The 14,918-nt window shown below is 41.8% G+C and overlaps 1 protein-coding gene across 4 annotated transcripts; it reads right to left on the bottom strand.

Moving 5' to 3' along the window:
- Window positions 1–84: 84 nt before the first annotated feature.
- On the bottom strand, window positions 85–14,905 carry VDAC3 (voltage dependent anion channel 3). Of its 4 annotated transcripts, none has more exons than XM_055696331.1 (9): window positions 14,809–14,905; window positions 11,045–11,116; window positions 9,900–9,949; window positions 5,855–6,007; window positions 4,655–4,707; window positions 3,085–3,312; window positions 2,022–2,172; window positions 849–906; window positions 85–603 (listed from the first exon to the last, which is right to left on the bottom strand). In XM_055696331.1, the coding sequence occupies exons 2-9, from the start codon at window positions 11,109–11,111 to the stop codon at window positions 512–514; spliced, it is 852 nt and encodes a 283-aa protein (XP_055552306.1). In that variant the 5' UTR covers window positions 11,112–11,116; window positions 14,809–14,905; the 3' UTR covers window positions 85–511. The 4 variants fall into 4 exon arrangements, with proteins under 4 accessions (XP_055552306.1, XP_055552309.1, XP_055552307.1 ...); XM_055696334.1 differs by lacking the exon at window positions 14,809–14,905 and adding an exon at window positions 14,646–14,780; XM_055696332.1 differs by lacking the exon at window positions 14,809–14,905 and adding an exon at window positions 14,583–14,605.
- Window positions 14,906–14,918: the final 13 nt, after the last annotated feature.

Genomic DNA, 14,918 nt, shown 5'->3' with positions numbered 1-14,918 from the left:
TGAAGTTGCACCAGGAGGGGGGGGGGAAAGCACAGCTGCCTGGAACGGTTTTTCTGAACCTTACTGAGACAAGACACACCAACATTTTATGTTCCAACCACGACCAATTTATTTCATTCTGATGTAAACCCATATTTCCACTACAGCACGGAGACCACCTTTTATAAAAGGTTGTAAAGTACAGGGCATGCAGGATGCAATACAATACTGAGGAGAGGTGGGATGGGATTTTCTTTTTTTTTTTAGGAACAGATTTAAAATAAGGGAAACTGAAGTGAAATGTAGCACAAACATCACAAACTTCCATGCATGCCTTCAAGTATCTTCTTTTGATATGCTCGTGCTCTCTGGACTTCAGTGTAGGGTTAAAATGATTCTTTGGAAGAGCAGAAAGTTCACACTTCTTGAAATTTTATAGTAGTATTAAGGCCGAAATACACTGGGTACTACACTTCTTCACCTTTCAGAGCACTACCTGCTGGTAGCACTACTTGTTTTACTTCAAGCTGCATTAAGCTTCCAGCTCAAATCCCAGCCCAATTTTGTGACCTCCAGCACTGAAATTCTTGCCGTCAATTAAGCCTGAGAGGGTCAGCTTTACACCTAGGAAAAAGCAAATAATGAGACCCTTCATATACTCATCTCTGTACAATTCCCTCCCTCAAGTACCTGAGCCTCACTGCTGTGTCAGTTGCTATAGAGGTTCTGTACTTGCACATCCTTTACATCTATGAGCCTATGTAAGATTTCTAGCTGATCTGTTTATCTAATCTGTTATAGAGATGACAGTAAAATAATGCACAGTGTAGTACTAATACTATTTGCTGCTACCAGTTAGACTTACATACCAGGTCGGAGGGCATGAGTGTAACCAATTCCAATCAGGCTGGCATTATTCACTTTAGCCTACAGGAACAAAAAGAAATCACAGTATTTATAAGCTCTGTATAAATATTTGGACAGACCTGTCTCGGTGCCCTGAGAAGGTGGCTTCTGCATTAACTTTTTCAGCTACTTGTAGACTAACCTCTAGCAGAGGTGTATTCTAATCTTTCCCTTTTCTCAAGAGTTTCAACTTAAGCTGTAACAGGCGCAAGTAATAATTCCAATCTTTCCATCAAATTGTGACCCATTATGCCTACATAAAATGCCACTGTCATTCACTGCCCCTAGCATTATCTCTTTTATATCCTTTAGAAGGGCTAGTTACTACAGCCCCTTAGTAGCCAATGAAGTCTGTCTTGTTCACAGACCCCTGTTCATGAATTGCTTAGCAGTTATTTTATTTTTTTAAATAAGCAATAAATATATGAATATGCAAACCCTTTCTGCATTACTAAGTTTTCAGCTGTTTACAATAGTATTTCCCATCTTTAATTTTGGCTAAATTGCCCTGGAACAAATTCTTCTTTTGAAGCACAACAAATGCTTGCTACTTCAGTTCTTAGTGTTGGAATGTACGCATAGTTATTCACTGTCGCTTCGTGGATGTGTTTTGTCTTGTGAACCTCTCTCTTGAGACCTCCCTGCCCTGTGCCCACGCCCCGGCCCCCGCATAAGTTTCTGCAAGAATTTGCAAGTGTTGCTAACACTTGTCTCAGGACCTCAGCTGACTTTCAAGGGTTAACTGCTTGTTAGGAGAAGGCCATAAGCTCAGCTGAACTTCCCTCATTTTACTGTAGTACCATTCTACATCACGCATTAGATAAGAATTAGAGAATTAAAAGGACACTGCATCCTCTCATTACCTTTTGAAAACTCATTTTGCATAGGCTCCAAAGCACGTTAATCAAACTAGTGACTATTTTGCCATGGACAAAATGGTGCTTTACATTTTTTGTCCCCCTGTCGTTTCACAAGTATGACCTGTGAAGTCCCAGTTTGAACTTGAACCACAACAGAAGCCACAGTCTGCCATCTACCATACTTGCTCAGTAACTATTTGAAGCAACTACTTCACACCACAAATTTGCACGATTTAAGGGAGCTTGAAACACTTGTTCCTGTAACAAAATTCTTACCACAATGGAAGTCTTCTCATCCAGTTGATACTTAGTAGCAATACCAAACCGTGTGTTGTTACTGCCAGCAGTCCATGCAAGATTGACTGATGTCTCAACCTTATTATTAACCTTCTGATAAATAGACCCACCAAACTCTGTGCCATCGTTCCTGTTTGTAATAGATGCAAGTGTGTCAAGCCTTGCCTTGTTTAATAAATAGTAATTCTTTAGACTAACTCCTCCCCACAATCATCTGATCATTGTCTCTTAAAACGAATGAAGAGCTCCAATACTTCCCTGGACCCATGCTCATCTACTTCCTAGCTGGAGCTGGCAGACGACTCCTGCTCATTTTTTTTACCCAAAATGTTTTGTATGCAGAATGGAACAAGACTTTCCAACAGCTGAGACCTACAGTTTGAGGTTCTGACAAAAAAAAATAAATCCACCCAGGTTTGTATTGTGCTTGCTTGTCTTGAGAAAGCAAGCCTGCAATAACTCATAAAGGGGTAAATCCAGAAGGAGACTTAAGTCAGTTATGGGAAAGAGGAGACTCAAAACAATGTTACTGCACTGCAGTTCTTGAAATATACCGCCTTCAAAGACTCTCAGAGCATCTGAATGTCAAAACTAGAACTACACTGCAACGACAGCTGGAAACACTCAAGCACAATGCAACATGCACCCCTCCTCCACCTTGGGCATTTCTGAGCCAGAAGCTTTCTGTCTGGTGGGGAGCGGGGTAAGGTACCGTAGCTTAACTGAAGGCTCTTTTATCTGGCATCAAAATAGAAGAAGTTTACAGATTTTAATTCCAAATTATGAAATGCCTTTACACCACTGTCTTATATACACAAACCCCAAAATTACCCTGAAACAAGGTCTCAAAAAAGACAGCCAAGAGTTGGAAAGTTGCCCCTGCTTTAGTTGTAGTGAAGATGAAAACACAGAATATAAATTATTTTGAAACAAATCAGCATACCCCGCTTCCATCCACCCACTGTTCACTGAACTTCTTTGATGCTCACTATTCATCTAGTTTGGCTGCTCTGATGTTTTTCTAGGCTCAGACAATACTTACACGTTAGTGTGCAGCTGAAAGTCTCCTGCCTTATATCCCAAGGCAAAGTTATTTTGTGAAAGCTTAGACTTGGCTGTATCAAAAGCCATCTGGTAGCCAGCAAGCCAGCCTTCATAGCCCAACACGGCCCAGCCATAGATGGTTGGTCCAGAGACATCAATGTCTATGTTGCAGCCTAGATTTACATATTCTCTTTTGTAGGAGGTCTTCAACTTTCCACTCTTCTTCCTGCAGAGAGAAAAACGCCATTTCATCCCTGGTAGTACACAAGTACATATTATATGTAGTTTTATTTATGTATGTATGTCCTTTAAGGCCAGTTAATTAAATTACAGTAATTCCTACTCAAAACTTAACAGCTGCTGAAGAAGGCATGGAATAAAAGTAATGCTGGTATTATGCATATTTACATGGTGCCACTTCTTCCTCCACCATCTCAAACTCCTTAGAATCCTCAAGCAGCAAAAAACAAAGGCATTTCTGCTGAATATTCTAAAACCTGTCAGGTTTCAAATTTTGTTCTCCACAAGTGAGTGCAAGGCATTATGGCATCATCAGTTTCTTTCAGGAGCATTCATGACATCCTGCAGCAATAGCTGGCCTTTCTGTCCTGTGACTTTTTGTCTGTTTGGTTCACTACATTGTTCCTTTGTGTACAGTGCTTGCTTTCCTCCCTTCTTCACTGCTGAATACCAGTCTCCTCGACTGAAATGCATTTCCCCATCCTCCAGACATCCACTTTAGTCAGCCTTTTGTCCCTCTAGAGAAGTCTTTTCCTCTCTCTCCAATGCATCGTTGTGCTCCTTTTGCTGTCAGTTCAAACCTAACTGAGACAAAACGTTATCACATCACCTCCTTAATCCTCTCCCCAAACTCCTTTCCCTCCCACTGAAGACACAGCAGAACACTGTGCTGCCTGTCACTCATACCCAGGTCTGGGGTCTCACTTTTGACTTAGCTTCTAATTCCTTACATCCAAGCAGGATTTCAAACCCTGATTTTTCTGATAGGCTCTCCCCAACAATAAAGAAATACCAGTCATTATTTACAAAGCAATCTCAAGCTTTGTGCATTATCCAGACATAAACACCCCTCCCTTGCTGTACTGCCTACCAAAACTAAATACATGATAATTGATAAAGACAAAAAAAGTGCTATTTGACCACCTACATAATACCTATACAGTTCTACCTCCTCATTCAGTTGTGCATAGACATCTGCCCAAAAACATCAGGAAAAAAATTATTTTGCTTTGTGTTAAGACACTGAGTTCACAGCACTAGGTCTGTCAACACCATGAAGACCTAGCTGTTTAAGGGGAGAGTTTTGAAGGTATAATACCTACTGCAAAACAGCCAATTCACCAATGGCCAAAAAGCTGAAGAGTCATCTTCAGCAGACCTTGTCCTGAGCCGTGTATTATCCACTGCCTTCAAAATATTCTACAGTGCCTGCAGAATATTCTACAGTAAATTTTGAGCATTTACACAATAACCAGAATAAGCATTTCTAATTAAAAGTTACGGGAAATTTTAGCACTCCTTAGATAAAGGTAACAGAAAATACTTACCCTGTGTTTGGTACAAATGTAGTGTCAAGAGCCACCTTCAATCCTTCAGCCAACTGCAAAGAAAAACAGACATCTGCTCAGAACTCTGCTGAAACATGACTTGTATATTCCACTACTATAGCTCTACTTCCTGTCTAAAGCGAAGACAAAACATGACCATAATGTCTCCCACATGTTTTACAACAAAATCTGAAGATGCTGTATGATGAGGGATTAAAATTTGGAGGTTTTCTCCCATGAGGCCCTACAACAGCACATGCTTTGTAGATATGTTATTACAAGAAGATTTTAAATCCAGTGTTGATGAAAAGAAAATCGAGAAACTGTTAAAGGAAGAAAACTGTTCAGTTCATGTTTGCTTATTCCCTGTAGTTCCACCAACCCATGCAGTTGCTGAAGAATCTCTCAGAATCGAGAGGTATTCTTTTAAAACACAGTACTACTTCACAGGCCAAACTGTACCTGCCTCAACTTTCCCACCTGTGTTTTGAGCTGGACAGCATTTTCCATTTTAAAGCACACGTAAAAGCGCAAAACTGTAACTGCAAAAACTGATGGCCATGTATGGTGGAGGGCACCACAGAAATTTTACTACTTGTGGCACCATTACCTTATGCTTCAGGCATTAAGTGAGAAGCATAAAGCTATTACTTTGAAAAACAATTGTGTGTTTTGAGAGTGCTGTACACTAGCAACCCTTTCTGTAAGCAGTGCCAAGCTGCAAACACTAATCTTCCTCTTCAGCCTTAGAAAATTCAACATCAAGGCAGCCAAACTTAAGTCCTTATGTATAAAAGCATTTAAAGATGCTAGACCCCTCTTTTGTTTTCCTTGCCTGACTGCAGCAGTGAGAGTTCTACATAGCTAGAGTGCAGCTTTAAAAACTCCTATTCGGAGTAGATAATGGTGATATTTATTCAACAGCTAGCTAATTTTGCATGCCTGTAACTGCAGTAACTCTGTACCTTTGGATGATTATATAGCAGCACATTGCTGTCGAGATATCCTCCACCCTCCACCCCGCCCCTGGCAAATTCATGATGCTCTCTCTCTCAGTCTGTGTGTTCTTCAAATGTATAACTTCTTTTAGTACTCCAGATTAAGTTTTCTGCAACTTTCAGTCTTCAGTGTCTTCTGCTCAATTCAATACTTTCTCATACCAGTTGCAGAAACATTTTCAGAGTACCTACTTCCTCTTACCTGATCCTCCATGGAAACTTCTGTTCCCAATGTGTTGTCTGTGTTCCACTTCTGGGTGAATGTAAGCCCATAGTCTTTGATCTTATATTTGGTCTCTAGACTGCCTGAAGCTTTGCCTGTGTCTGTGTTGGAAGAACCAGTTGCAGTGAACTCCTGCCAAGAGCATAATACAAGTTTCAGCACTCCGGTATTTAATCACTTTCGGTTTTTCCACTTGTCAAGTGCCGACACTCACAACTTGCTACCCTTACGTGTTCTGACAGAGCCCTCAAAATCATCCTCCTCTTCCTTATCCCCACCAAAAAGAATTATTTTTGCATCACAAAATGCTACTCCTTTTGGCATCTCTGTTCTGGATATTTCTTTTATCAAGGTGTGCTGATATAACCCTGGAACTTGCTTAGGTTGGAAAACACTACTACACAAAGACCTGACATCTTCACTTTCATTTGTATCATGATTCAATGACCTGCTCCCCCTCCTTCAATTTTTACTGCACTTTTTTCCTAACTTGTCCACCAACCTCCCCCACACCAAAAAAAATCTTTTCCTGCTGTCTTTTTTCTGCTCCAGAGTAGCAATTGTTATTTCAGTATTCCACAATTTGCTCTGTACCTTCATGTAGATCCATGCCCTGATACAAAAAGATGCTTGGGATACAAAGCTGCTTCTATCCTTAGATTTTTCCCTCACAATCTCCTCTAATTCCCTTTATCATCTTTACCAGTACAGTCCCAACTGTGCATGAAATAGCACCCATTACAGTCCTTCTGGAAATCCACTCTGCCTTAAGAAAAGCTATCCTTCATCCAACTTATGCTGCTAGAGAAATAGCAAAAAAAACCCCAAACATTTCTCTCATTTCTCCAAACATCTTGTGCTTCTTCTTTTTCATTTTTTTTTTTTTTTTAATTTTTCCACCTTTCAGCGGTGAAAATATCATCTGGAGAATGACCATCTATGCTTTTCACATTGACTATTGCACCCTAACACTGTTGTTCTCCTTACCCTTTATACTGTTGCCACTCAGACTCTTCGTATACTACGCATCAGATGACTTTAGTACCTTCTCCCTCAACCTAACCTCTGTCACTACCTCAGCCAGCACACCTACACTTTAGAAGCTAGGTCACTGCTTTGCAAGGCACCTTAAAATCACAGGCCTTTTCTCCTTCACAGTGTCAGAAAATAACCTGACCCCAGTGGCACCTTGACATCTCTTCATCAGGCTGGTCATTCACTGACCAGTGTAACTGAACCAACAACTCTGAATTTTGTACGATATGTATTTTGTAACATGCTGTCCTATGCTGTTTGGCCAGTCCTCCACACATCAGAGCTTCCTGTTATTTAGGGGACTTGAAGTCTCAAACATCTCTCCTCCTGGAATAACGCAGAGGTAGCCTACTCAGTATTTCATACACAACAGAGTATAAAGTAATAAGTAGACATACTTCCGCAGTAGTAAGCTCAAGGCATACAAGCTAGGTTGTAAGAAGCATCTGATTTCATTTGTTGTCCTCATCTCTCAAATATTTTCCCTGAAGAAAGATAATTAATCTGCCATTACATTTCGAAGTTACACCTCTTTTGAAGTTTGAATATTGAAAGATACAGTGCTTAAGAGATGACAGTATCCATTGCCAACACATCCACACTTTGGAACCCTCACTTTCCAGATCCTTCTCATTCCAGGACAGTATTCCTGGGTGCTGTGTACATTGCTATCACAATTCTGGACTTTTCAGAGTGTACAAAGACTGTACACTATGCAAAAAATAATAGTTTTGAAGTGCTGGGGAAGTACAGCCAGGTAACACACTTGGTAACGTGCACTCCTTGGTCACTGTAGTGGGGCAGGGGGGAGCCAACACTTACACAAGCTAACACACTACTACAAACTACAACAGCATAGCGTTATGGTTTGTTGGGGTTTTTTTTATAACGTATCTATCCAGAGAACAAACAGGTGATGCAAGTCAGGTGCATTAGACTAGCCTTTAAGACATAATTGCTACAGACTGCTGTCATGTCACTTGCACAAATTCACTGTAAAAACATCTCAAGCCTGCATCAGAAGTAACTTTCTTCTGATCTTAGGGCAGGAAACATTAAAAAGGCTTGATTTGTTTCTCAGATCAAGCAAAGACTGTAAAATGCTCTTCTCACAGCAAAAGGAAAAAAACCCTGCACTGTCATATAATCAAAAGCCAAAGGATTTTACCAGGTGTCAGAACTGGATATGATTCTGGAAGCAGAAGGCACACAGCCAGCATCTGCTGCCATCACTATTTAACTGTCTAAACTAGAGATGTCTCATCACACTGTCTGGTATAGAAGCATTTCTTGAATTTGTTGTAGCTGAAAATCAAACTCATTCCGGCTCCATCATACACTCCACTCTGAATCAGCAGCCAAGCTCAGCTTCACACTGACCTTCTAGTTTATGGTGGCTGGCATCTTCAGGAACACCATGCACTGACTAGGCCAGACCACTTGCAATCTGTGGAACACTTATAACCAGTAGACAATACCATTGCTGTTTTCTAAGTCCACAGGAAACCCACCCAAAACATTTCGCTATCATAACAATCAGAGGTACTGCTTGTACGGAAGTACAAATTAGATATCAACACTTTGTTTCTAACCTCATCTCCATCCCCAAAACCTCCTTTTGTCGCATCAGAATGCTCATCAGAAACACTAACAAGCACAAAACCGGAAGCAACAAACAACCATATCAATACTGTACCCTTCTTGTTTTCCCTCCTGCTGTTTTTACAGTGTTCTTATTGTGGATTGTTGGACAAAGATTGCAAATGGCTTTACATACATGGATCATGCAGCAGATTAAGAGCTACAGACACAGTTAAACTTCATGACATGGATGATAACATGACTACACACAATTGAACAGTTCATGAATGACAGTATGCACCACAGAAAACCTTGCTAGACAAAGCAATAAAGAGCCAACATGCCAAAACAGTCACTATTCTTACCAGCTGGATAAACGTCCAATGAAAGTTGCATGGAAAAGAAAAATAACTAACCATTAGCATATTATCTGAGAATAAAAACTTCCAGCCAGAAAAACTATACATACGAGATGTCAGTAACCAGTAGCAGTCATAATGTAGAGACCATAGTTCCTCGTGCCTACACATTCCTGGTGCACAATGTAAGCAATCCATCAAAAGCTCAATTAGACAGAATACAGTAATACAAAAGGAATGACTTAGACCATTTGCATAAGAATGGACGATAAGGAGGGAGCTAAGGCAAATATGGTTATGAAGTAGGCTGAGAAGCAGCACAACCAGAACAGCAAGTGGCAGCACACACAGAACTGAGACTCAATGTAAGAATAAGCTTATCTAGTAAACACTGTATGCTTGTGGTTACAGACCAAAATATAGAAATCCATTCCTGGTTTTGCCAGCCCTCCTGTGAAATCATGAGGAAGCTCCACTGCTGCATCATTACAGTGGGGATCATAGTATTTTCTAGTTACCTGAAGTGCTGACGCTTAATTAATGTCTATAAAATGCTCTCACATTCTACATAAAGGAGGACTCTCTAGTTTTAATTAAGTCTTGCATTGTAACACAGTAAAGATGAGTGAAAAGGAAGTTAGGTTAGACTGCGGCTCTTACAGCTTTCCCTGGCCTTTTGTAGAAAATGTCAGTGTCGACTCAAAATCCTGTAAAAACCAACGACAGCAGAGAAACTCGGTTGCGTTCATAAGCAGAAATGAGAGTTACTTAGGGAGAAGAAACTCTTATATTTGGGATATGGCAATAGAAATGGGGAGGAAAGCCACCCATCCACCACAAAATGTGTGAAAATTCTTGTAAGTTGCAGGAAAAGAAGTACCGCTACATCAGTTCCATGCTGTTATGTAAGTACCTCAGTCAGCTATGGGTTTTAAAATGAGAACTGAAAGACAGAAGCAACACCTGCTATCAAGTTATTACCACCAACCAGTTTAGGAATTTGTCCTTCCATTGCAATGCTGGTGATGTTGAAAGCCCGCAGTACTTACCACCCCACTGGAAGACTTGGTCTTCAACTCTAACTTGACCATTCCAAATCCTGAAAATAGAAGAGAACGCAGCATCTGTTTCACTGCAATACACAAGCAAGGCTTACTTCCAACACACCCAAAGTACAGCAGGTAGGGTACACTGACCTGAAACAGCCTATTTTCATGTTTCAACAGTTATTAATCTTACTGAGGAATGACTGAAGGTATTTTGACAATTCAGAGTGGGTGGCCTCATAAATTACACTCATTAACAGTCACCCATCATCAAGCATCTCCACCTTTGGTAGCTGCCTACAGTCTGGGACCTATCAATACAGTTACATTCCTTCTGATTTACTCGATTTAATTCTATATTTCTGATTGCAGGGCAGGAATTTTTCTTTTCCCCTTCCCTGAGAAAAATGCTTAAACTTACTTCAACGAGTGGTGTACACAAATACTATTGCTTTCTTCCTTTTCTTTCTGTTCTGCTACAAATCTAGGGAAATACCTGGCCCTTGTAAAGAGCAGAAAAGCCTGAAACTGCTGACACTAAAACTGGGAACTTGATTTGAATTTTAGCAAGCCTGAACTGACAGGGCAGACCAGATCAGGATGCTTTTTCATTTTATGTAGCATATGGATTTGAGATTCAAATGCAAACTACTACACACTTCTAAAACTAGATAAAAAATGTCAAAACTTCTAGTACTGCTCTCAGAAGAGGGACTAATATCAGAATTTCTCCATTTAAATTCTTTGAAGAGGAATGCAAATATTGTGAAATTATTTCCACTACAGCTATGACAACAGGCTATCCTGATTAACATAAAAGATCATTCTACCACAGGAACCTATTTGTTGCCACATACGGTCTCCTATAGCAATCTACATGCATTTAACTGATTTAGCACCTCTACGTAAAAGAATGGGAAGGTAAAAAAAACAGGATTCTCCAGAGACTGTTCTGGAATGCATCTTAAGGTCAAACTTGTAACTTTCCCCTCTAACTCTCTGCCTACTGCAGCATTTTCATGATATGTGTCTAAAGTTCAAATTCAGAAGGGGCGAGATGCTCCGGGCCTCTCCTGAATTCCTACCACAAGGTATTTAGAGGATCTTTGGGGTACTAATGTTCTCATGGCCTCAGTCAGGTTACTTACCATATCCCTTGTTGAATACATCCCTGGCAGACTTTCCCAAGTCACTGTATGATGGTGGGACAGCCATTGGGTCTGAAACACATTGGAAACTGTAAGAATCTTAGAGAGATTTGGCATAATACCTAAACTACACCCAAAGAATTTATAAGTGTTTATGTTTATGACTGCATACTTCACCAATACAGAACTGCAAGACTTCTGAAGAACATTCCTGAAAGTCATCCTTGCTTTGTCAGAAACAAACTTCAATTCAAAGAAGCTGTGAAAGCCCATCCATTACCTGGAATCACTAAACCCCAGGAACAGTATTACATTCAACTACCTATGTAGGCCTCTCATCCTTACACTGCAAAAAGAGCTCACAGGAGCCTTATTGCTGTTTCAATAACAAGCAACCATTGCTTTTGTGACAGGACCCTTTCTGAAAGGGACCCAAAGTGGTGAAGCCATGTCACCACTGAACAATCCCAAAGGAAAAGATCTGACTTCCACAGGCACTTGCGACTTCTTGGAAAGTTTTTTCAGAGATTTGTAAAATACAAAAAGAGATCTCTGTACGCTGTCCAGTTGCTACTAGTGAGTATTTATTTCTTCACTGTGTATACACAGCAAAAAAAAGTCAATTTTCTAATACAGATAACTCTTACAACTACTTTGAAGGACAAAACTCAAAAGGATAGGCATGTGATATTACAGCTTACGTGACATATTTAATGTTAGTTGCCGCAATTTAGTGATTTTGCATCAGAAAACCCACAATAAAAGAAGTAGGAAAACGCTTCCCCAGTGGAAAATTCTCCTTCTATAATAAGCTTGCATAAATGTAAAGGCACACCTGCTCCAGAAAAGAAAAGCTATCAAAGATGATGCTTTTGTTTGATTTTAAGGGTAACTCTTTGCCACTTAATCCCTCCTACAGCTGATGCTTCCGTTGATAATTCTTTTCCGCAACACCTGACACCAGAAATCCCTGATCCCCCATTTGTTACTTATACCATACTGGAAGACCGATCCGATCTAAAATAGCAGTAATGCAAGCAAAACTTCTAAAATCCCTGAAGTATCATTTCTCTTCCACCATTTTTAGTTGCTTACTGGTGTACTCAGTCCCTCTGTCACAAGAGCAACAGTGTCTGTATTAAGCAATTAAGTCCTGTTTTCAGATAGCTAGCCCTTTCCTAAAATGAAGTGCTCAGGTAATTTACATCACATAGTAGACAAACACCCTGTGTTCAGTGACTTAGTAACTAACCTGCACTATGTATCAATACATGGACTCAACGATCCTTATGGGACCCTTCCAACTTGAGATATTCTGTGATTTTATGAATATATATCTGTGGGTTTAGAGGATCTAAAATAGCTGGACGTGACTACGGGTTCCTTATCTGAAGATTAGTATGTAAAGCAGGTACTTCTCAAAATTACTATGTAAAAAGACCTTCTTACCTGTCAGACACGGAGGGAAAAATTACAATCAGCAAATCATTAAAATGACAAAAGAGAAACAGAATGTGCACTTTTATGAGGGCATAGTTTATTAAAATAGTTTTAGCAACACAGCTACAGAGCAAAGAATATCTTTCTTTTAAAATGTTGTTTTTTCAAACAAATCTCAATTCAAAAGTTCCAACTCATACTTCAGATTTGTGGTTTGGGGTTTTTTGGTTTTGTTTTTTCTGGGTTGTGTTCAGGTTTGGTTCGATTTGATTTTTTTAATAATTTGTCAAAATAGTTCAACTTGCTGATTGCAAAAGCTTAGTAACTTAGTTTCTTGAGCAAGGCAGACACTTGGACGTTTTATCATGGTGATACTCTACATATGCAGTAACTACCTAACATGCTCTTGAAGTTTGAAAAAAAACCCATATTTTTTTCCAGCAAAATCCAGGATGAAAGATAACTCCCTGCATAAGAACTCACACAACACACAAGCAGGTGTTTTTTTGGTTTGGTTTTTTTTTTTTTTCCTTTAAATGCTCTTTAGTCACAGCAGGCTTTCAAGGAACTGTCCAGCTGTTGGAAACATGACAGCAACACTCCATAATCATACGGGTTTGCAGCTGGACTCCAAACCATGTAACTCATTTTCAACTAGAAGTTTGGCAATGACTGGCAGTGAGCCACAACATGTTTTGGGGGTTGGGACTGACCTATTCAGCGTTTAGAAGACATGAGTCTAACTTTCAAATTACACGGAGATCTTACATCAAACAACAGCAAGAGCTTAGACAACACCCCACCCCAGTTTTTGAAAACATGCCACACCCCTACCTCTTTCTTGCCTTTCCAACATGACTCTCAAAACTTTCTACCTCCCTGCACAGAGGGGCACGGGCTTTAGAAAGACAAATGGCAACAGAGCTGACCACCAAGTAGTCTCGAGTGTCCCCTCACCAGCTTCACTGAAAAGGCTTCGAGTGAAGGCCTTTACCATCCTGTTCAGCACCTTCTCAACCTAAACCTCACCCTTTGGGGTGACACCCTCTTCTGTTTACACCTCACAAGGCTATTGAGACATCTTGAATATTGTGAGCCTGTTCACTCCACTACTGCGTCTCCTCTCTTTATGCAATATGAGTGTATTTTCTCTATCCTACGTGTTTTAACGTATAAATTATGCAAGTATTTAAACTATTAAAAAAACAAGAGAGATTCTTCAGGTGAGCTCATATGTAAATTCTTGCAAACCAGAACTGTTTAGAGGAACCAAGCTCACAGTTCCACAGCTATTAATACTAAATCTGAATTGGTCTCCATCAACCAGATGCGATGACAACAGCTGACAAAAGACACTGCAAAGCAGGAAAAGAAGCATTAAACCAGAGATCCAGAACTAAGACACAATAGTCATTTCAAGCATCTTGTTTTTAAACAAAGCTTCCTTAATCCTGTACTTTGCTTTTCCCTCCCACAACAGTAAAATTAACACAACCACCTCAAGAGAAAAGGCATCAAGGAATAAAAGGTAGAGGGCAACTGATGCTTAATGTTGCCATCTTCAGAAACCACGCACAGTAAGCCAACATCGGTAAATAAACCGCAAAAGGTAACACCAGATCAGAAATTTCAATTAAAATACAACCGTAAGAGCACCTGAACCGCTCTACGGAATAACTGAAAAAAAAAAAACCACCACCCAAAATCATCCCCAAACCGAAAACCCGTACGCAAAACAGAAAAATGAGAAGAATTACGCTTTGAGAGGCCAGCCCCATGCTTCCTGGCAGGTACCGGCGACCGCCGACCATGGCAGCGGCCACGCACTCACGCGCAGCCGAGCAGCGCGCGGGCACGCGTGCGCGCTCACGAGCGGCGCGACCGGCGCCTCGCCCGCCAGCGCCGCGCGTTACGCAACGGGCAACGAAGCGGGGCCGCCCCGAGCCGCGCCCCAACCCCTCGGCCGCGGTACGGCGGCGCCGGGGGACGCTCGGCCGCTGCTGCCCGCCGAGGTTCGTGCTTCCCGGCCGAGGAACCGGAGCGATGGCAAGCCCCCCGCCCGCCCGCAGACAGTCGGCCTGCGCCCCGCGGCCGTCACCTCAGCAGCCCGCGGCCGCGCCGCAGGACGCGGAAGCCCCGGTCGAAGCGAGAGCCCACCGACCCCGCGGGGCTCTGGCTCGGCTCAGCGCCGCCGCGGCAAGGTGACTCGAGGGACGGCCGCCTCAGCCACGGCGAGGGCCGGAAAACGCCAGCGGACCCGGCCAGCACAGCGCCGCAGGTCCCGGCGGGGCCAGCCGCCCACCCCGCCCTCGCCCCGCCGCTACCTGCCGCCGCGCTGCCTCCGGGCAGAGGTCTCGGCGCCCCCAAGGCCGCATGCGCGGCGCCGCGGCGGCACCTGCGCACTGGCCCCCGCCCCTCGGCCTTGGCCCCGCCC

This window comes from Falco cherrug, chromosome 18, assembly GCF_023634085.1.
Source record: "Falco cherrug isolate bFalChe1 chromosome 18, bFalChe1.pri, whole genome shotgun sequence".
In the NCBI taxonomy this organism is placed as follows: Eukaryota; Metazoa; Chordata; class Aves; order Falconiformes; family Falconidae; genus Falco; species Falco cherrug.
This window is presented reverse-complemented; position numbering and strand designations above follow the sequence as displayed.